This window comes from Lissotriton helveticus, chromosome 2_1 (assembly GCF_964261635.1).
Source record: "Lissotriton helveticus chromosome 2_1, aLisHel1.1, whole genome shotgun sequence".
NCBI classification, from domain to species: domain Eukaryota; kingdom Metazoa; phylum Chordata; class Amphibia; order Caudata; family Salamandridae; genus Lissotriton; species Lissotriton helveticus.
In genome coordinates, this window is record NC_136059.1 from 1,184,427,496 (window position 1) to 1,184,451,186 (window position 23,691).

Sequence of the window (23,691 nt, forward strand, 5' to 3'; positions counted from 1 at the left end):
GACCCTGCCACGTCGGGAATTGAACCCTGGTCCCGGCCGTCCTCTGCTCCCGGGTCTGCCACCTCTAACCAGTGAGCCACACCACTCTTCTTAATTTGAGCCCATGGTTTCCGGTGCTGGGCACCACCTCTTAATTGTCAACACCAGTGTTTGTGGCAGTCTGCCACAAGGTGGCACTGTCTGGCTAATTTAGAGATGATCACAACAACAGTTGGTTATTAATGCAATGTACATCAACAATGACCTGCCACCAAAGCCATTCGTATAGCTCTGGGGGCCTGGAATTGACTGAATTGTCAGACTTGTAGGAATGTGATGGTTCGTAGTTGTGTTGTTACTATCATTGGCAGCATGGCAGGGAAAAAGTGTGGTACAAGCTGCAGTGGCATCCGGAGGAGAGACCTGGAACTTTTTCTTTTTTGCAAATTAAACACTGGGACAAAGTCATTACTCTATAATTTACTGACGTAATTGCTTAGTATCACCCCACTACTATGTCCTTAAATCCATTCTAGCACTGTCCCATCACTTTAAACTCCTCTTGGTTTTTAATGTGATTGTTTTTAGGTAGGTTTGTACTATTTAAGCCACATATATATACACTCTCCATCAAAAGACACAGATTTTCTTTCAAGATTTTATAGATTCTGCAAGGACACCCACAGTCCCTTTGCGAAAAGTACTCTGTTTCATATTTTGCAAGAACATTTCAAAGAAAAAAATGAATAAACTCATTGGAAAGCATTTAGTCATTTGTATCACTCACCTCTGTTGACAGTATGCTGAAAGACATAGTTACCTTTCCGGGGTTTGAAAGCAAAGAGGAACAAGCAATGGGAAAGGCAGTGCGTGGTGTGCAGCATGGCTAAAAACTATTTTAAAAAGTGCTACAATGCAGTCAGTGCTTGCTGTGTCATAGCTCTATTTTTTCTTATGGTGGCTGGAGGTGGGCAACTCGGACCAGAGGAGAGAAGGTGGGAAGGAGCGAGCAACACTGACAACAAGAGGAAGGGGGCAAGAAAAAGGGCAACAAGACAAAAAAAGAGCTATGACACCATAGCAGTTTTTTTCTTATAGCAGGTGTGGAAAAGTAATACAAACAACAGGAAGGTGGGGTGTTTGAGGGGAAGAAGAAACATGGGGTGGTAGAGGGAAGATGCAACACATACAGTGGGGTGGTAGGAGATAGAACAGGTATCACAGACAAGGGGGTGTGTGTGGGGGGGGGGAAGAAGCAACATGGCACTGGGGAGGGGAGGGGAAGAAGCCACCCAGACAACAGGGTAGAGGAAGAAACAACATGGGGTGTGGGAGGGAAAAAGGCACCATGGACAAGAATAACAGGGAAAGATAATAAAAAAAAGAAAAATAGTACCTCCGTGATAGCACCAGGAGCAGATGGACCCTAATCAAGGTAAAGCAATCAGTACTTGGTCCATGTTCTACCTGCAGGAACAGGAAGTGAAGCCAGTACGTGCTGGCCAATTAGAAGGTAGCAAATAATAGTGATAATAAAGCCAATCAATGGTAAGCAGTAGGCAGGCTTTAAATCCCATGCTGTGTACAGTATCTCCCGCGAGCGAGAGCCCATGCAATGCATGAGTTGTCAGAGGCAAGACCTACAAAATGATTGCTTCAGCAGGAGGGTCATTAAAATGGACAAACTGCTCATAAGCTTTCTGGAGTTGGGCATCTCCAATGCCTTAACAAGTATATAGTCTAAATGCTGTAATATAACTTATGGTTTGACATCAGGGCCACAACCCGGAGCCAAAGGTCTGGAGGTGGGATGGAGGTTTGATGCTCAATGGGGCGATTTCTAAACACATTTAGTAGAAAGCGACGTAGTATGACAGGAATACACTTTATCTCTTTAGGTACTCTTAGATGGTTTTGGGAATCAGCCTTGAACGTTCAATACCCTAGGAGTAAAACTGTCAAGGAGAAGCAGTCTTTTCTATTTGTCCTAATTGTATCTGAATATGACAAAAATATTTGAATTTTTGACCCATCTTGGATGTTGTTGGCCGATTCTGAAAGGTAATAAGTGTATAGTAAAGAGTACTACAGGAGTACTCTTATAATCTCACATACCTTTGTGAATCAGCCTCTAAAAGATATATTGACATGTCTTTTTGAAGTGGCCCCAAAACACATCAAATAGGATTATTCAGGGAATGTTCATATACACTGAAAACTAATTGAAAGGACTGTGTCCTGTTTGTACTTTTACTAATAGAGACTCAGTGATGTGTAAAGTCATGCAAAGATGTGACTTAAAGACTACAGCGGTCGACTTCGAAGCAGGGAAACCAGGTTCGAGTCTCTGCAGGGGCGCCCAACATCATGTGATTCTTGGCAAATTAACTAATCTCCTGGTGCCTAACAACATAGATTTGTCCGTCTGTAATGCAACTGGTGCTCATGAAAACTGCTCCGATACCTTTGGATACGAGTTTGTGATACAAAATCAAAAAAAGTTTGTAAAAGTACTCTGTAGTACTACTTCCCATACTCATAAATACTTTTGTGAATCATCCCCATTATATATGATGGCCACAGGCATGCAGCCAGTTATACACTAAGGGATGAGTCACACTGGCATGTATTAGCAGGGAAGCCATACTACATGGGTACTCTTGTATGTATTCTCTCATGGTTTGGCGAATCGGACTCAAAATGTCCAACTTCCTTCAAGGAAAAGGTCTAAGAGGGTGCAGTACCTTTTATTTCTACTATCTGTATTTGAATATTACTTTTGGAAATGGACAGGCTGAGATGGATAGAGCCACAGGACCACCTACTGAAATGAATTCTGCTTACTCCTTGGTAGCTTCACTAACACCGGAGCCAGGACAGAGTCTCACTATTAGAAGAAACTTTTCATTCCTGGCGACTAGAGCTCTAAATCCTGAGGATGGGCCATCAAGGATGTCCTTTGCATGACTTCCTTGTCCCCTTTATTCCTACCCCAGACTAATGGATAGCAGTAGGTAGACCATAGGTTCACCTCCCGGGTGACTGGGAAGCAGCACTTCCGTATAAGTAGACATTGACTAGTGTGTGGCATCATTTTTCATTTATTTAACAGGGACCTTCGGGTTGTGCTGGGGCAGCATAGTGAACTGACCCCACTGCTTTTCTGTGGTAGTCGGGGCAGAGCTCCAAGCCCTGTGCAAACGTCATAGGATCACCCAGGACTACTTGCCCATGAACCATTGGCAAAGCTAGGATAAGATGCTTCAGTGTGTCAATGAACTATTCAGTAGTGGTGAATGACAAGGAATAAGAACGAATACAGGTGCATATTATTTGTCACATACTGATTTATATTTACTATATTGTTTTGTAACCTATGAAATTGCCTATCTTTGAACTCCAATAAAAAATGATGACACAAAAAAAACGAATACTGCTGGAGATGGTGAAATAACTATACAAAACTAGCTGAAATTGCTCAAATCTTTCATTGTCGCCTGGAAGGCTGCCATTACTCAGTGAAAAAACATAACTTTGATTTACTTTTTGAGCTTGGCCTACTCACTGCCAGGAACTGCCACTATAATTGAATCTTTACTGACAAATTAAATGCTGTCTTCCTGAATGACTTTTTATCATTTTTCTACCAGTGTAGAATATCTGCCCCCCCTTCTTTCTCCCTGTCTTTTTGTAATATGCCGTAATATATGTGTGGTCATTCTTTGGTTTCCTTTTTATTGTAGCCTCTGTTTTTCTCGAGCTGTTATGGGGTATTTTATTTTAATAGGTATATATTGTTCTTTTATTTGTAGCTTAGTATTTATACAGCAAACTCCTCTTTGTATCTTACGCACTATCTTTATCTGTTTGATGTGTTTCAAATTAAATTACAGAGCATATTTTCAATTAATCCAAGCAATATTATGTAATGAGCCAGCAGCCATAATTTTTATAATTTATTTATTTATTTGCAGGTTTATAGAGTGTGTACAAGATCTAGAGATGACAGATCGCTTTAAAATGTCATAAAAGGAAGTCAAACTAGCCAATAAAACCGGAAAGAATGTGGGATGTGAGAAAGACTAACCAACTCTCAAGAAAAACTCTGGGAATCCCAATCAAGATCTATTTACACCCTACATACTGTAGTGTATAGACGTCATTTAGGGGGCGCAGCTGCTATCCCAGGCTTGCCCTTTGATCCCACTATCACTGCCTTTGTGACCCCGGGCCTCAGAGGTGGCACATAATGTGCCAGGCACACAAGGTCAGCTGAGGCTCCACTCTCTTTTTTACTGTCAATTTTTTATTACACTAGTAGTGAATGCATTAAATATATTATTTACTTATATTGTAATAAAAAATAGAGCACAATAAGCTGGAATATGCCCTTCCATGGCAGCTGTGAAAGTAAAAAATGCTTTTAAATGTATGTTGTGTGCATGCATGCGGGGGACAATGGGCCTCATTTATGAAAAGTGACGCATCGCTGCGTGAAAACAGCGATGCGCCACTTTTCACTTTGCCCTCCTTGCGACACCAATGATGCGTCATATTTACAGTATGACGCATCATGGCGCAAGGAGTTACAGATACGTCAGTATTTCTGACGTATCTGTATGGCGCAAAAGTGACGCATTGCTGAAGTGTGTCACAAAAGTGACGCAACTCCAGCAAGCCCCATGTGAAAGTGCCTGCGTCAGTCTTACGCCTGCTGTGAGACAGGCGTAAGAAATTGACGCATTTGTGTCCTAGAAGTGGCGCAGTGAAATCTTACAGATTTCACTGCGTCACTTCTATGACCCTTTCTTGCGTCAAAACGCCCCCCTTGCATACATTATACCTGGCGCAGGTATAATGTGGTGCAGGGGTTTACAAAGTGACGCATCTACCTAGATGTGTCACTTTGTAAATATGGCGCAACAAGGCACATTTTTACGCCACTGGTGCGACGCACCGGCGGCGTAAAAGTGAGGCACAGCCTCATAAATGAGGCCCAATGTCTTTATGTGTGAGAGAGTGTATATGTGTGAATGTGTGTGTGAGTGAAAGTAGAGGTCAAAGTGCGTGTGATGTCACTTCCACTACCCCTGGCATTTCCTTGAATTGACATCTATGCTGTAGAGCAAATTAATTAGGCAAGTTGCTCTCAAATAGTGTAAAATCAGTTAAGCAAGTATTTCTCAATCAGCAGAGATTTTAAGTTGTTCCTGAAAGAATTGGACGATGGGTTCATGCGTATTACTGGAGGAATCAAGCGCCAGATGTATGACCATTTCATTTTGTGAATCTCTAATTGCGATTTTTTGCAACTCACAATTAGAGACTCGCAAAATGAAATGTACTAATATGTCTCAGACACATTAGCGATTCTCATGGGGCTCGCAATTGCCCTGCCTCATCAATTTCCATGAGGCAGGTTGCAATATCCGACCCATTGGTAATGGGCAGTAACACAGGGGTGGTGGCCTGCTGCGGAGAGCAGGCCACTATGTCTGTGTTTGCTTTCAAATAAAGCAACTTTTTTTTTAATGCAGTCCATTTTCCTTAAAGGAAAATGGGATGCTTTTCAAAAAGAAAAACGAAATGTTTCTGTCTAATTTTTTAAGGGTAGTCTGTGGCATGTGGGTTTTTGCTACCATTCACAAAGGGGAAGGAGTCTTGCTACCGCCTACTTGAAGTACACAGTAAACGGCAATTGTTTCACGACTGGATTGCGGTCGCAAAACAATTGTACTTCCCCATGCGACTCACTATTAGATAGGGACACCCCTGGCACTCCCTTACCTAATACCAACTCGCAAACCCTATTTTACAAGTCAGTAATAGGTTACTGACTCGCAAAATAGGGTTGGTACATAGGAAAATGCAATTTACCGGACGCAAACGAGCCAGATGGGCCATGCGCCTAGTAAAATGCTTCGTACATCTGGCCCAAACTTCCCTATTCCAGATGCCAAGAACAAATGAGATTGGAGGCGCCATCTTTTTGATCCACTTCATAGCTGTATTATGTGGGAAGAAGGATGTAGTCACTGGGAACCAGGTGCTTTTTGTTGTCATTTTTTTTTATAGCGCAAATTAATTGAATTCACATTGAATTATTAAATCCTGGTGGATGTTTCCTTTCTTCCTTCAGTTTGTAGCTGGCCCACCCATGGTCTTGTTGAGGCCTCTACTCAAGTGATAACCTTTCAGGGAGAGGAGTCAGCCCTTCTACCACCTAGGCGTGTCCCCCGTTCACATGAAACATGCCACTGTTTGTGTTTTCATAGTTACCAGATAGGAGGCTTATGTAATGAATGGGGACAGGGCTGAACAAGGTTCCTTTTCAAAGCTGGAGCCAAGTCCACACTCTACAAGTCGTTGCCAGTAGCTGGAATGTGCACAGTAAGAGCAGGAGCGCCTGCAGCGTAGCGGAGCTTTCAGCTCTGAACTAGAGACCGGATTAACTGTACTCTGGAGCTAATCCTTTAATAATGAAAGATGCACCAAAGAGAGAATGCCAACAAGCTTGGCTACACCCACTCTTCATGTATTCACATACATGTTGACTTAAAGCTGGTGGATAAACCAACAAAAAAAACACAGTAGGAATGCCTAAGAATTCAGAAAGGAGATGGTGAGTGAGCAGGCCTAATCTTCGAGCAGCAATTACTGGCAGGCTGCCAGCGGACACTTTCGGCCATTTTGTGAATTTATATTTGTCGCCGGCTAGACCTCCATGAACACCAGCCAGTCTGTCGGTGGGGCTGGGGCCAACTCGACAAGTAAGGGTCCCATTCTGAGTTGAATAGAGCAGAAACCATATTAGGGGATGGGAAGGGTGGGCAGACCACCCAGCCTGCTTCCAAACTTTACCAACTGCAGGAACGCACCCTGTAGAACCAAATGTGTTCACAGGCACAGTTACCTCCTTTTGAAAGCAGGAGGAAAAATGTGTGCTGAAAATTGCTCAGGACGTGAGCAACTGGACCCTTGATTCTGAAGCCATTCTTTTTTTTTTTGGTCTAGAATGGGGAATAACAATTCCCCATTCTAGACCAAAAACAAAACAAGAATGGACGCTAATTGGAGTGGAGATTGGGCTAAAATCAGTATATCCATTTATCAGCCCACTTGCTATGCTATGGATAATGTCTTTTGGCCCAGAGAGTCAGGGTTCCAGCAGTTTAGGTGCCTCTTGGCCCTTTGCCACAGCCTGTAAGCTTACCATGGAGCGCAAGCGAATTCAGGAACTGATAGGCCCTGGAAAAGATTCTATGGTTACATAAATCAAATCCACACGTGCATCATTGTATGGGGATTATAATGATAAATGATGCAAGCCGCTCGCTAATGTTTCTGTAGCACACCATGCCTTAAATAAAGACAGCCATCGCTTGCCTTAGACTCTTTTTTGGAGGCGCCTCCCTGGACTGGCATATACCCCCAGGGCTATACCCGTCCAACTGCTCAGAAATCTGTTTGATTACAAAACAGACTTTTCTGTGCAATAGGTTTGTTATGTAAGCTTTCACTCTGGTTTGGCAAATGGAAAAGCTCGCTGTTACACATTGCGCATTTATTTGCGCCATGTTTGATACAACAAACAGAGCGAAAGGCACATAAAGTCAGACTGGTGTTGAGAATGACAATTTACTTGGGTCGAAGGCAGGAGTAAGTGCCTTTTCGAGGGAAGGGAAGGGAAGGGAAGGGGAGAGGAGGAGAGGGGAGGGAATGGAAGGGGGGAAGGGAGGGGAAGGGAAGGGAAGGACGATCCGGGGTGTGGAGCAAGGGTGCTCTACACAAGGATTTAAAAAAAATAGATAGATGTGCAAATACACAGTTTAGCATCATTTACACAGTAGATGGTCCATCTACAGAATACTTTGTGCAAATACATTTTGCAAAACCAGAATTGTTTTGAAATACTTATCTGTCATAGATGTCCATGTCTTCTATGAATTACGAATCCCATAGAAATTTAAAAAGCACTCTATCTTTTTAAATTGGCCCTCTTGTCGGTAGATCCCCGTAAAAACAGCAACAATTGTCTCTATGTCAAAAGTATGCTGAGGAATTGGGGTGGCAAAATATTTCATTGCCTAGGGTGGCAAAATGTCCTTCACCAGCTGTAAATACCATGATCACCAACCATCTGACACCATGTGAAGCAAATCACGTCTCGGTTTGTATGTGAAGGTAGAAAACACAGGCAATGCTGGTGAATTGAATTATGAAGAGTGCACAAGAAACATAAAACAATGCAAGCATACTTATTGGACCCATCAGTGTACATGGGGTGAAGTGGTGACCTGAGACAATGTCTATTCATTCTTTGGCGCACCATACCCATTACCTTGTAATGAATGTCATTTTGTGTAGACACTTGCCTACTGGGAATGAGGCTGGATCTTAGACCACCACTTCCTTTCATCGAGGCTACCAAAAATATCTACAAATGCCCGAGTGTCAGGATGGTGTCAAGTGTCTTCAGACTCGGGGCACACTAGAACCCCTTAAGCTTTTAGACTTCCTGAATGTCTCCCATTTAGAGAAGTTCCTCTGCTAAGAATAAAGAGGTACCTTTGTTTTTCAATGTTAGCTGTCAGCTCACACTTAGGACAAAATATGATCAAGATTCAGTCTGGAGCTCGAGCTGCGAATACTAAAAAGGTTGTTATATTTCTTTCAAGACATTGTTGCTGATATCGAGTCAGGTTCTGTAGGATGAAATTATTAGAGCATGAAAGATATTGGTCATCCAGTTGTACAAAGGTGACCTGGGAGATGTGGTTTTTAATTGTCCTCAACTAAAATTTTTAAGGAATAACTAATGCATTTTTGAAGAATGTTTGCAGTGCTGCAATATCGGCCCTCAGTAACAAAAGCAGCAGTGCATCCTGATCATCCCTCCCAGCCCAGTGGGAGGGGGGGTCGGGGGGGGGGGGTAGAGGGGCGGGAGGATGCTGGTCTGACAAAAATGCCAGGGCTGCTTTGCGTTCCCAGTCCGGCTCTGATCATAGGTGCTGCCTCGGTCTCCAACCGGAGGCCGTGCACCAAAGGGGGCTCTCCTGGCGGCCCCCTAAAATGCTTTCCGACATGGTTTCCATGTCAGACAGACCGGCATAGAAACTATGCCAGAAAGCGTGGATTGTAATCTCAAGGGATTAAAGAGCCACCCTTGAGATTGTAATTTCAAGGGTTTAAAGAGCCACCCTTGAGATTACAGGCGGCAATCCGACTGGCAGACAGGCACTCCAAGCCTGTCGGAAGCCAGCCGGAATAACCGGCTGATTTCCTTTCTGACTGCCTCCATCATAATGAGGTGGTCGGAAAGGAAACCAACCAGCCTATTACGATGCGGCCCTAAAGGCTCCGACAGAAGATTGGAGCCTTTATGGGCCGTATCGTAAGCAGCCCCCTAGGTTTATTACCGGCCCTTTATAATATTCGGAACATGTTATTGTGAATTATTGTTTTATGATTAATAAAGCAATTTAGGTTTAAAAGAGGAACTTTTGTCAGAAAAGTAAATATATAACATGGGATATATCTGAATTATGGGGGTCATTAGGATGGCGGATTTCCCGCATACTCCTGGCCGGCGGAAGCCACCGCCGGCCCGGAGTATGCGGGAAATCCGCCGAGGAGGCCTGAAAGACCCACCGCCAAATCAGGATGGCTGGTGGGTCTCCCAATCCGTCCGCCGCTTTTCCGCCGCGGTTGGAAGGCGACCACGGCGGAAAAACAATAACATGGCTGGCGGTGTCTATCAGACACCGCCAGCCATATTAGGATGCAGGGTGAGTCATGCTTTTCCGCGGCGGCTTTTCCGCCGTGGAAAAGCATACGGACAGTCACTTTGGGGGCCCGTTGCGGGCCCCCTGGGTGAAGGTTGCGTGGGGGGTGCACATGGGGGGGTACCTATGGTACCGCCCTGCCCTTGCGTGCACAAAGGGGCAGGCACCGCGCGGTGCCTGCCGCTTTGTGCATGCAAATGCACACCTTTCGTTTTTTGCATTGCGGCGGATGCTGCTTCAAGCAGCATCCGCCGCAATGTAAAACATACAGGATGTGACCGCCAGGGTGGCGGTCACATCCTAATTGCTATGGAGGGACCGCCGCTGCCCATGCGGACGGTCCCTCCAACTCAGGGGTGGCGGACGGACGCAAGTCCGTCCGCCATCCTAATCGGCCCCTAAGTTTGGAGGCACTGATTTGCTCCTAATGAACATATCTGAAAGCCTGGGTTACTTTATTGGGTGTGTTATGTTTATACAAAAACAGAGGATTTTGCTGTTCACCTGCAGAGGGGCCGCTGAAAATATGTAAAACACAGAGTAGACTCAAATGCTGTCTCTACATTGGTGGCTGTATCAATGAAATTAGGCAATGAAAGAAATGGTTGATGAAAACTTCAAGCTACGTTTACTGTTAATTTCCTGCTGCAGACACTGGTCAAAATGTAGAGGGAAAACCACCTAGTGGTGTTATGGCGGTGGATAGAAGGGTCATCTGCGGTGCGGTGCAAAGGATTGGCAAGGTAGGATGGTGGTCATGAGTTATGCATTTTAACAGAGGGTCGTGGCCAGCCTGGAGACATGGCTAAGTCAGTGAAATACAGCCTGTGGAAGAAGGAAAACACAACTCAGTGGCACACCACTCATGAATATACAGGGGCAGCCCCCGTGGCACACCACTCATGAATATACAGAGGCAGCCCACAGTGGCACACCACTCAGTGGCACACCACTCATGAATATACAGGGGCAGGCCACAGTGGCACACCACCCATGAATATACAGGAGGAGCAGCCCACAGTGGCACACCACTCAGGAATATACAGAGGCAGCCCACAGTGGCAGCCCACAGTGGCACACCACTCAGTGGCACACCACTCATGAATATAGAGGGGCAGCCCGAGTGGCACACCACCCATGAATATACAGGAGCAACCCACAGTGGCACACCACTCACGAATATACAGAGGCAGCCCACAGTGGCACACCACTCACAAATATACAGGGACAACCCACAGTGGCACGCCACTTATGATTATACAGGGACAACCCACAGTGGCACACCACTCATGAATACACAGAGGCAATGCTCAGTGGCACACCACTCACGAATATACAGGGACAACCCATACTTTAATGCAGTAGGGGTGCGCTGTGTTCACACTCAGGAATAAACCGCACATGAAACAAAAGTAGGCACTGCACATGCATGCACAGGGGCAAACCACAAATGCTACACAGTGGCAACCCATGCGGTCATAGAAAGAGGGACAGTGCAGTCATATACAAGATCATCCAACACATTTATACACTTTGACAATTTACCAGATAATCCACATAGGAGTAATATAAAGGAAAATACTGCGCTTATAAATATGTGCACTCATCAGGTGCATACGCAAGGGTGTACTACACATGACACACAGGGGCAACCTATGTTGTCATAAGCATAGTGACACTTTACATTCAAATACAGGGATATACCACAAAGGCAAACACGGCTTCACAGCTTGCACACACACTGGCCACAAATGTGTGCATAAGGGCAACACATCAAGTAATACGCATAGTGGTGATATACATTCATATATAATTCCATCATTACGCCATAAAACACAGGCTCTTGCCATACAATAAAATCCATTGCATGCCGTGCAGTAGCAAAACACGCATCAATACTTTATTTTTGTTTTTCAGTTATATATGCTTTAAGAACATTATTTTATGTAATCAGCATGGACATGCCACTGGGTATGGTGAGGGCTTCAGGATACATCAGTGAACCAATGAGAAGTAATAATATGTTTTTCTTCCCTGAAGGTTAGTAGAGGTGCTATCAAATATGACACTTTCACAGGAAGCTCTGATGAGTCTTCAGTTCTACCACCACCTAGACTTTCACTGTTATGTGTGTAACAAGCGTGCGTTTGTGTGTGTCGCGAGAGCCCATGAATACCCTACAGCACTGGTCTTCAAACTGGGGAGGTGGGCCCCCCAAAGGGACCCCAAGTGATCCGGGGGTGGGGGGGCGCCAGGCTCTGCCCAAAAGGAGCATTGTGCTGACAACAGTGTTTTGTTTTAAGCTGTTAAAAATTAGCATCACAAAGCCGCACTTTAGTGGCCCATCAATAACATGTTTTTATCATTTATACCCTAGCTGGGAGAAGGTGTCAAAAGGGAAAGGACTCCAAATAGTTTTCAAACCCCTCATCCCCACTTCTAATAGTCACACTGTGGATACTTGTACATGTTAGTATGGCCTGCCTGGCCAGAAAAGTATGTTTGGTAATCATGTATTTGATTGCATTTTTAAAACAGTAACAGAATGTAAACGCCATTTTTAAATATGTATAGACATATTTAAACATTGGCAATTTAATAAAAGAATTTTGAAAATTCTGAGGGGGCCCTGGTAATTATTTTCCCCCACCGGGGGGGCGCGGCATAAAAAAGTTTGAGGACCACTGCCCTACAGTATTGGGGAGCTCAGAAGACCTCCTGGGTTGGACAAAGGTGAGCTGATTGGATCTCAGAGGGTTGTAAGTAGGTGTGCTCAAGATGAAATATAAGAATCTCAGTCGGTAGGATTCATGAGCCACCCTCCTTGATGTATCTAAACAAAAGAGAGGGAGGGACCAGGAGCCAGTTAAGGTCCAGTGCCCGTGCTCATAACGTGAATTGTATTAATCGAAACAGAGGGCACTGTTCCAAATGAGGGGCACAAGTAGTCACCCACTCGATGTAGAGTAAGGAAGAGTAAGTTAGAGGTATAGGTAGTCCTAGGCTTTTTGAGGCCCACGTGTGAGAGGAAAGAGCATGTCTTGTCTCCTTATTGCCCTCACACATCCTGAGGGATGGCCTGCTTCATCATTGGGTGTTTTGCTCCTCGTCGGGCCGGCGCTGCAATGCCCTATGGGTCCCCGAAGGGTCACTTTTGCGGAGATCTTTTGAGACATAACGCCGTATTGGTGCATGCGGGTGTGTGGTGTGGGTCCTCTAAGTGGGTGCAGTGGTGTGTGCAGAGTGAGGCTAAAACTGCCTAAGGGTTTACCAGAATAGAAATTTTTATGAAGAGGGGCACCCTTGGCAGACTTAAAAACCTGTAGGTCAGGTGTTACCTATGTAGTCTTGATGTGCCCTAGGTAACTAAATAGGTCAACATGTTTCCCCCCAGGGTGATCCACACAGATCCGTGGCGCTTCTTCAGGACCAAAACAACAAAATAAGTGAAGTGTGGTGCAAGTGATAGTACTTGAAACCAGGGTCACTGCCCTTAATGGGTATCCGGGCATGCACAGTAACAATGTACCCTTCAGTCTAACTGCTACAACTAGTTAGATGTTAGCCGCTCCTGGATACCACCTAAAAATGAGAGGAGAGTTGCTCCATAGACTAGTAGGAGTCGAGCGCCCGCACCTTACCGGGAGTTTTGCTTGGGTGCTGGCTCTTGTGCACCTACCCCAGGCAGGAGAACGGTTGGGGTAGTTGCACAAGAGCCAGAACCCGAGGAAAACTCCTGGTGGTGGCGCTGGAAAGTCTGAATTGTCACACTTATAGATATGTGATGGTTAGTAGTTGTGTGGGTGCTATCATTGCAGAGCTGGTGGCGGCAATGGGTGGTGCAAGTTGCAGTGGCCTCGTGAAGAGAACAACCTACAGATAAATTCAAACATAAAATATATCAAAGGGAAAATGAATGTCCCTTTGGGTGTGTTAAATGGGCTGCCTCCTCAATTACATTACCATGAATGGTGGGCACGATGCCCATTTCATGCAGTTCTGCACGGAAGGCCAATCATTTGCTTGCATTTTCGTTTGTATTTTTGAGTACAAGTACACTTTGGACCTACTCTACAAAGGATGTCAAACAGCCGAGATTAAATGTTGGTCACTGTTGAACTTTTGATTACCAACTGCAAAAGAGTTTATCTCTAATGAGTGCTGAAGAGGTTTCTTGGCGGGTACACTTTTTCCATTTGGACGGCATCTGTTTCTCTTTGATTGAGACTGTACATGCGCCAAGAAACATAAGAAGTGTATTTCAGCAAAGTGCAGCCTTGTGAAGAGGGCGTTAGGGGAAGGGTACGGGGAGGGGTGAAAGAAACCTGATTGGTTCACAGGGGAACACCCCAGAGGCACACACAGGGTCGCCTCCTTCGCCTGAGTCTTTGCAAACATGGGCAATCGAGACAGGAACACTTTGTATGTGCACACTGGGGCACGCATGGAGGCATGTGAACGGCACGAATGCCTATAAGGAGGGGTGAAACAAAGGCAGGGTTGCGTCAGAAAACATAAACAGAGGCATAGAACAAGTGCTTAATTTGAGCCGGCGGTTTCAGGTGCTGGCACCCGCACGTAATTGTCAGTACCGGCACTCAGTGGTGGCGCTGTTTGTCTGATTTAGCGTGAGCACGGCAGCAGTTGTTTACTAATTCAATACACTTAGAAATGGCTAATACCTGCCGCCCATGCTATTCCTATACCTTTGTGGGCCTGGAATACTCTGAATTATCACAGTTTTCGGAGTGTAATGGTAAGTAGTGGGCGTAGTAATGTCATTGGCAGCACTTGCAGAGGCAAATGGGTGGTGCCAGCTTCAGTGGCCTTCTAAAGACGTTCCTGGCACTTTTTTTTTTACAAATTAAGGACTGTATATGTCTCGTGTGTACTCATGGGTATACAACACAAGCCTACACAGGGGCAACTAACACAGGCATGTCGTGGCATACATGTTTACACTGAGGCACCCATGCCTTCATAAACCAGAATTACACAAGTGCAGACATGGACGGATGATATAAGGGCATACATGAAGTTGCAACTAATGGGTATGCCAGTGGGATGGAACTCCTGAGTACACATGGGTACACCACCCGTCCACACACATGGGCAACCTACACATGCACATCTCATATGTACACTAGAGAATCTTCTTCATTCCCAAACATGGGCAGCACGAATGTATACACTGAGCGATGGATACAAAGGAATAGACAGTTGTACAATGTACAGGCAGACACTGGCGCATACTCTGGAGAATACACAAAGTCGACTGATACAGACACTGATGACTTTTGTGCAGTCAGAGTGGGATACAGGACAAACACATAAACAGAAGGGTGATACATAGCCATGCACAGGGGTCTCCAAGGAGTCATATAAATGGCCCATAGACATGTGCATACTACAGGGGAATACACACGTACAGCTGACACAGGCACACCATACATATATACACAGGTGGACCCCATGCACTCGAACAGCGACAGCACTAATGCTTTCACGAAGGGACTATGCCATTAGAAACACATTGGCATATGCCAGTCAATAATTTAACAATGTGCTCCATGTCTGGTGCCCAGGAGAGTTGCCCACATGACTGAAACTCAGGCAAATCACCATTTGCCTCGTTCCGGAGTGGAAACTCCTACATTGGAAACACGTGCGGCACACTTCCTGCAGTTATGTAAAGGGAGATCCCTCCCACAACAACACAAGTGCGCTCTAGTGAACAAACAGCGTGCAAGCTCATTGCACCGGCATTTGCTGCCTAGCACATTTTATTTTAATGTGCCCACAGAGTTCACCTACGTGTCAAACTTGTAATCCACACATTATTTTTGGCACCTGAACATGATTTTTAACGCAACAGAAAAATCGTACCAAACTGCAAGGTACAGTATTTATTCATCCTGCAGCAGAAGGCACAATATACGTGCATTATGCAATAGTCAGTCCATCTACTGCTATCGTTTATTGCTTGTCCAAGCAATCAGAAAATCATTACATACAATGGTGTGTTATTCACCATACACCATCAATGTGCCCAGCTTTCTAGGGACCCCTTCATCCATGCATTCATCCATCAGTGCATCCACTCATCAACCCTTTCACACTCCCAATCATCCATCTTTCAACCATTCCGTCCGCCCATCCATCCATTCATCCATATATCCAATCCATACACCCACTCATCCACCCATCCCTTCACCCAATTAATCCACTCACTCATCCATCCATCCACTCATCCAATCCATCCACCCACTCATCCAGCCATCCACTCTTCCACTCATCCAATCCATCCACCCACTCATCCATCCATCCACTCATCCAATTCATCCACCCACTCATCCATACATCCACTCATCCATCCATCCACCCATCCATCCAGTCATTCAATCAATCCACTCGTCCATATATCCACACAGTCAGTATATCTCCCATCAATCCATCCATCTGCCGCCTGCTCTTCTATCACCCCAACCAGCCAGTCATCAATTCAAATACCTATTTATTAATCCAAACTCAGATCCATTTGAGCCTCCCTTCGCCTTTCATCCATTCTTTCCCCCACCCACCCTCCATGTATCTGCAGGGACACATAATAGATGTAGCATAATTCATGAACTGCTGCATTTCCAACTCTCTCTTTTCTACATCGCAGATTCGCATTGCCGTATGTTAATTCACCTGAATCTCTGCTTCATTATTTATACTGTGTTTTCTGATAGACTGGTCATTTATGCGCCAAACCAGCGCAGCTCTGCGAGAGCAACTTGACCCGGAATCTGAATTGAAGCAGTCGTGCAGACCAACTATTATGAGTAAACGCTGCCTTTCGACGCCCACTTTGCTGCCTAAAATTAACGAAAATTAAAAGTGCGAGAGAGCCTTCACACGTCATCGCGGACCCTTTTAAATTCTATAGAAATCCGTGGTGAAATAGTAATCCCTTTAAAGTAGTGGATCTGTCTTATTTCAAATGTGCCTCAAGCGTGTGCTTGCAGTGCCAATAGCATCACCGGACCCGCTTCAAATCGAGACAAAAAGTCTTTTGTTCTCTCAATGAATCTTATTCAACCTATGCATGTAAACCTACGGGCATACGGATATTGCTCTATTGCTGCTGCAATTTTGCACCGACATTTGCATCGTCAGACCAGTGCAAAACTCTACATTTTGCACCGATCGTTAGGTCCAAATGTCAGTGCAACTTTCGCTACAAAAGTACCCATCCCTCGTGGCAGCCCGCTGCTGATCAATATTTCAAAGTACCGCCTGGAGCCCTTCCGTCTTACTTTGCCAGCGGTCGCCATGGTGGTGATTGGTCTTCAGAAGACTTCTGGACTCTCTGCCACGCGGCCAGCAGCCTGCAGACTCTTCTGTGCGACGGCCGGGTCCTCCTGCCTGTCAACGAGCAGCACCGCTCACCCCGTATATATACAGCAGAAAGTGCAGTATCACTTCCTGAGCTACACCCCCTCAGACCGAGGGCCCAACCCCTAGCTCCTGGCAAGCGAGGGATGGCAAACGGCCCCTTCGTCAAGTCATCTCCCTAAGTCCCAGTCAAAAGAGTTAAACAAAATATATAAACAAACGCTTGGAACGGGGCCACGTTATGACTGTATTGACATTTTTCTGTCTTTCAAACTTCAGTTGGAAACAAAAGCAGTCCAAACATATTTTCTCATCAGAAAAATTGTGCATTACTGTATTTTTTTAGGTGGGGTTAGCATTGCCATGCAGCCCTTTTGTGGTGGAAAAAAGCGATTCCTTGGCAGGAAAGCAACAATTTTTCTCTCACCCTTGATGCCTTAATTCTGTATACAGAGGACCGAGCCAGAACCGAGTCCCCGGTTGATCCACTTTGAGTGAGCTGGGAGCGGCCTGTTGTTCCTGCCTTGGTACGATGCCCACATTTGATTAAGAGCTAGGCATGATTTTAATGTGGCCAGCAAGCACAGTCGTTTTTCGAGTATTCTTGTAAACACGCTCAATTCAATGTATTTGCACTTGAGTGTGATTTTCAAAATGGCAAACGACTTTTACTAAAGTCCAGTGTCTGTGGTATTTTATTATTGTGTGAAACATTTGGCTCTTGCACCGCCTAAGCGTCTACGTCAATGGAACGTTGGGACAGCAGTGTACAGTGTGTCGGAGAAATCACGATTTTTGTTTTATATTTTTGTAAAGTACTGTCAGTCCAATGTCCAGTTAATGGGTCATGTGAATCTTGCTTTTACCGGAAACCTGATGGTAGCCTGTCGATGGACACAAACCACAAACGGGACTAGAGCTAGGGAACAGCTGCGAAAGGGTAAAGTAAGGACGAGGGGCGGAAAAAGAAAAGTGGTGACTGGGACTCGGGAAAAACTGAAGCAGAGGAAAGAGCGCGGGACGTCACTTGCTCTTGTGGGGTGATGTTCTGTTAGATTTGAGGGTCTCTAGTTGGCACAGGTAGGTACTTGTGAAAAATAGGGACCCTTGCCTCTAGTTAGGGTAAGGGGGTACACTCCTAAAATAACCCCTGCTCACCCCCTTGGTAGCTTGGCAAAGCAGACAGGCTTATCTCAGAGGCAGTGTGTAGAGCATTTGTGACCACATACAGTTACCCAGTGACAACACTACAGATGGACACCAAACAGTTGTATATTAAAAATAAGTATTCTTTATATAGACTTAACACAAGACCACAAACGACAAAAATCCACAATACTATACTTAAAAATGGTAGTGTTAGTTTAGTGCCGTTCAGTTCTTAAGAGGCACCACCTTTGCGTCAATGTACCTTACGATGCATTGCGCTTCCACAACAAAAGTGTTGCAGCGATGGAAATGCGGCAAAGTTCCGGTGCAAAAGAAATAAAGATGGCGCTTTCTCCTTGATGTGACACACTTCCCGGCGATGTGGCGGCGTCTGTTGCGAAGTCGATCCTCTAATCTGCCTATGCGAGGTGCTGTCCTCGATGCTAGCCGCGACAGGCCCTGCGACACACTTCCCAGTGATGCGGCAGCGTCTGCTGCAATGTCAATCCTCTCTCCTGGTGATGCGAGTTGCTTCCACAACGATGCGAGCTGCGACAGGCCCTGCGACACTCTTCTCGAAGATGCGGCAGCGTCTGCTGCGACGTCGATCCTCTTCTCCTGCGATGAGCTGTGACAGGCCCTACGACACGCTTCTCGGAGATGCGGCGGCGTCTGAAGTGACGTCGATCCTCTACTCCTGCGACACGCTTCCCAGTGATGCGGCAGCATCTGCAGCTACGTCTATCCTCTTCTCCGGCGATGCGTGCCGCTTCGTGATGTGAAGCAGCAGCGGCAGTTCAGCGACACACTTCTTGTTCTTGAGTCGCGCTTCCAGCTCCTTGCGACACGCAAGTCCTCAAAAAGTCCAGCACAACTGCAGGCACTTCAGGAAGACTCTTGGGGAGCTGGTGGGTGAAGTCTGTTGTCCCTGAGACTTCAGCAGGAGGCAAGCTCTGTTCCAAGCTCTTGGAGATCCTTCACAAGTTGAAAATAAAGTACACAAAGTTCCTTTCTCCTTCCATTGGCAGTCAGCAACCACTGGAGGCCAATCCCGGAAAGCAGCACTTCAGCTTAGGGATAGTCCCTCCTCAGTTTCTTCAGGTTCCTCTCCTCAGCAAAGGTTTCTGCTTGTAGTCCAAAAGTGATCTAATTTCTTGGGATCAGGGTCCCAATATTTATACCCCAAAATCCTTTGTCCTCTGAGGGCAGAGAGGCCTTTGCCTAGTCCAAACAGTTCTGGAGCACTCTGTTTACATGACTCCTTCTTTTCTTTCACAGTGCAGGGCAGAAACATCAGACGCCCCACAGGAGGTGAAGCCAGCATTGTGGAGGAAAGGCACAACCCTGGAGCACTCTGTTGACATGATTCCTTCTCTCCTTTCACAGTGCAGGGCAGAGACATCAGACACACCACAGGGGGTGGAGCTAGCACTGTGGGGGCAGGCACAGTCCTATTCAGGTCCCAGGTGCAACTCCTCCCTCCCATCTAGATGAAGATCTCTCTATTCATCACTGGTCGGACTCACCCTGTCTCCTCGAATCGCCCAGCCCTGTCACTCAAACTCCAGAAAAGGAATACACAACCTAGCAGAGGCAGACTTCGATAGTTAGACAAGAAAATACCTACTTTCTAAAAGTGGTATTTTCAAACACAGAATGTTAAAACCAACTTCACTAAAATATGGATTTTATCATTCTGAGTACAGGCATACTAAACTCGAATTTCTACCATGTCCCCTGAGTCATTTAGGAATATAAGATGTAATAATCTAACTGCCCATTCTGGCCTATGGAGAACAGGTAGCCTTGCAATAATGAAAAACAAAAATGGCTGTAATTCACTATTAGGACATGCCAAACACACCAGGGCATGTCCTACCTTATACTTACAATGCACCCTGCCCTTGGGCCTACCATAGGGGTATCTGATATGAAGAAAAGGGAAGGTTTAGGGGCTGGCAAGTGGGTGCACGTGCCCAGTCAACATGGCAGTACCAGACTGCACACAGGCTCTGCAATGGCAGTCCTTAGACACATTTTACAAGGATGCTTCTGTGAGTGGCACAACCAGTGCTGCAAGCCCACTAACAGTATTTGGTTTTACAAGCCCTGGGCACTCCTGGTGCACTGCACTAGGGTCTGACAGGTAAACCAAACAAGCCAATCATGGAATCACTAATCCATATATCAATTTACAATAGGGAGAGCATATGCACTTTAGCACTGATCAGCAGTGGTAAAGTGCCCAGAGTCATTAAACCAACAAAACAGGTCAGACAAATTACAAGAGGAAGGCAAAAAGTTCAGGGATGACCCTGCAAAAAAGGGACAAGTCCAATATGTTCCATTTAATTTTGTCCTGGCCCCCCTCCATCAGATGGGATTTCCAGTCTGCAAAAAACAGAGCTGGTCTTTTAGCCTTGGAACAGTAATGTTGTCCCTATTTCCATTTCATGTTTTACTTACTCTTGAATTAATTTTATTTCATCTTTTCAGAATGATTTTTTTTGTAGGTTTGTATGTAACATATTACCCATGTATATTGTGTACTGTGAAAAGAGCTGCCTCTATGTATTTGTGTGGGATCAGGTTGTGGGTTGGTGTATATATAGTGGGCCATGGTTGAGAGCTGCAGAGGTCAGGCAGAAGGCAGAGCAAATTTCGCACAGTGCACGTCAGTTGGTCATAAAGGGGTTCAGAATGCATGTTCATCCAATCCTTTTCCTCTCTGCAGGGAGCATAGGGCAATTGGCAGATGTGCTAGTAATATGATTCTATGTGAAGGAGGTAGGTATACAACCTTTACAATGCAACTTTTACAACGCACTACCATTACAATGAAACTTGTACAACGCAACATCCATTACAACGCATGCATTTACAACGCAGTCATTACAACGCATGACACTACAGCGCACACCACTACAACGCATGCCATTACAACGCAATCATTACAACGCATAGCATTACAACACATAGTACCCTTACACTATCCAACACTTACCCTACTTTTGCACCCCCTGGAGTTAGAATAGTAATTTTTACCCCTACACTATCCAACAATTACCCTACTGTTGCACCCCCTGGAGTTAGAATAGTAATTTTTACCCCTACACTATCCTAAACACTTACCTTACATGCAATGCAATGTAATGCGTTGTAGTGGAATGCGTTGTAAGGGTAGTTTCAAAGAATTCTTTGTAATGGCATGCGTTGTAATGGTGTGCGTTGTAATGGATGTTGCGGTGTAAAAAATGAGTTGTAAAGGTAGGCGTTGTAAAAGTATGCGTTGTAACATCATACATCCAGGAGGTATACAACTGCCAAAATAATGCCAGGGCAGAAGGCAGTGCTTACAGCTCAGTGGATACATTTGTGGGTGTGTGCGAGGGGGAGATGAGGGAGGAGATGCAAGGAAGTGTGTGCGAGGGGGATATGAGGGGAAGAGATGCAAGGAAGTGTGTGCGAGGGGGAGGTGAGGGGAGGAGATGCAAGGAAATGTATGCGATGGGGAGGTGAGGGGAGGAGATGCAAGGAAGTGTGTGCGAAGGGGAGTTGAGGGGAGGAGATGGAAGGTAGTGTGTGCGAAGGAGAGATGAGTGGAGTAGATGCAAGGAAGTATGTGTGAGGAGGAGGTGAGGGGGAGATGCAAGGAAGTGTGTGCGAGGGGGAGATGAGGGGAGGAGATGGAAGGAAGGGTGGGCGAGGGGACGAGATATAAGTAAGTGTGTGCAAAGGGGAGATGAGGGGAGGAGATGCAATGAAGCATGTGCTGGAGAGTCTTCAGGAATAGTTTTTGTACTGGAAGGCTCCCCTTCCAGTACAAAATATATGCTTCAGAGAATGTGCAAACCCTTGCACTATGCCACAAGGGTGTGTGCATAGAAAAATGTACAATATCTTAGTAGATATAATGCATTCTCTCTTTCCCACATATCTATCTATCCATCTATCTATCTATCTATCTATCTATCTATCTATCTATCTATCTATCTATCTATCTATCTATCTATCTATCTATTTATCCACTTTGAATTCGATATAAATAGATATAGATATCTAAATTCACTGAAAAAAACAAAGGTCACAGGGATGTTATAGTTAGGCTGACGTTTCACAGGTACAGAACCATAGAAATTCAGCCATTATAGTTAGTGAGCTAATTATAACTTGTGCCCCCGTGATGCACTACTGATGACCTCACGTACTACATCACTCATGACATGGTCAGTGACATTACTTATCTCCCAATCCAGCAGTGTGCCAAGAGGTGCGTTTGCAGAGTGGTGGGGAAATGGGGCATGGCCTTTGACTACCTCTCAGCAATCCCACTGTGTGGGGCTTACTGTAGGTAAAAGGAGGCCTTGCTGCCCCCTTAGGACCAACCAGCTGTGCACCAAAAGCTGGATTTGCAGAGTGGTAAAGAAAGGGGGCTGGGCCTCCGGTGAGTTGCCAGCTTTATTTTCTTCTATCTGTTAGGAAGGGGGCCCTTGGGACCTCCCTTCCCTGGGCTATTTTAGGCTCCGCAGATCCCTTCCCCCTAGGCCTGCCCCCCCTTTTTTTTTTTTTTTAAATGGAAGGGATGTCACGTGGCCCCCTCTCCCGGGCCGATTTTGGCCCTGGGGATAGCCCATTCACCCAGGCCTTTCTTTTTAAAATTATTTTGCATTTTATTTGGGCCCCGGGCCCCCATCACCTGGGGCCCAGCCTATAGTGTGGGAACTCAAAGCAATGTGGATGTTTCCCTGCTTGCTTCACAGCAGGCAGGGAAACAGACACTGCTCTGCTTTCAGCAAACAAGAGCATTTTCTGTTCTTGCTTGCTGAAAGCAGAGCAGGGTTTGCTTTGCTTGGCGGAAGCGGTGCTCCCAGCAAGCCGTAGCAAACTTCAATGTCCCGGGGGTGGGCATCCCGGGACTTTGCTGGTGCCGGCCTGGGGGGATCCAGAGGGCCTTGTAGAGCTCCTGGAGGGGGGCCCCCTCCTTTGTTGAGTAATCCCAGGGAGGTGGTGGTCTCTGGAGGTCAGTAACAGACCCCCTTCATTATTGTTTGTATGCTGTGGGGAGGTGGCAGTCTCCTGGTCTGTGGGGGAGGCCATAGGTTCACCCCCATATTTTTTGCCAATAATGTACATGCCCTGGGAATGGGGCAGCCCCAGGGGCAGCGGGGAGGCCACAGGGCCTCCCCTGCATTTCTTAAAAAAACAGTATGCCCTGGGAATGTGGCAGTACATGGGGCTGCGGAGGTGCCAGAGACCCCCTTTCCATTAATGATTTTAGCCCCGGGGAGGCGGTGGTCCTTGGGGCTGCGGGGCGGCTGCACTGGACTCCTGCATCATTAAAGTATTAGCCCTGGGGAGGTGGTGGTTACCAGGGCATGGGGGTGGCTGCTAGGGCGAC

At 45.9% G+C, this 23,691-nt stretch overlaps 1 protein-coding gene across 1 annotated transcript in view; it reads right to left on the minus strand.

Moving 5' to 3' along the window:
• The window catches only part of LOC144818536 (alcohol dehydrogenase 1-like), a 78,817-nt gene extending 61,594 nt beyond the window's left edge, over positions 1-17,223 (minus strand). Inside the window, exon 1 of the mRNA XM_078676056.1 lies at positions 17,066-17,223. Coding sequence (XP_078532182.1) covers positions 17,066-17,083 — 18 coding nt within the window. The 5' untranslated portion in view covers positions 17,084-17,223. The remainder of the gene's footprint in view (positions 1-17,065) is intronic.
• Positions 17,224-23,691: the final 6,468 nt, after the last annotated feature.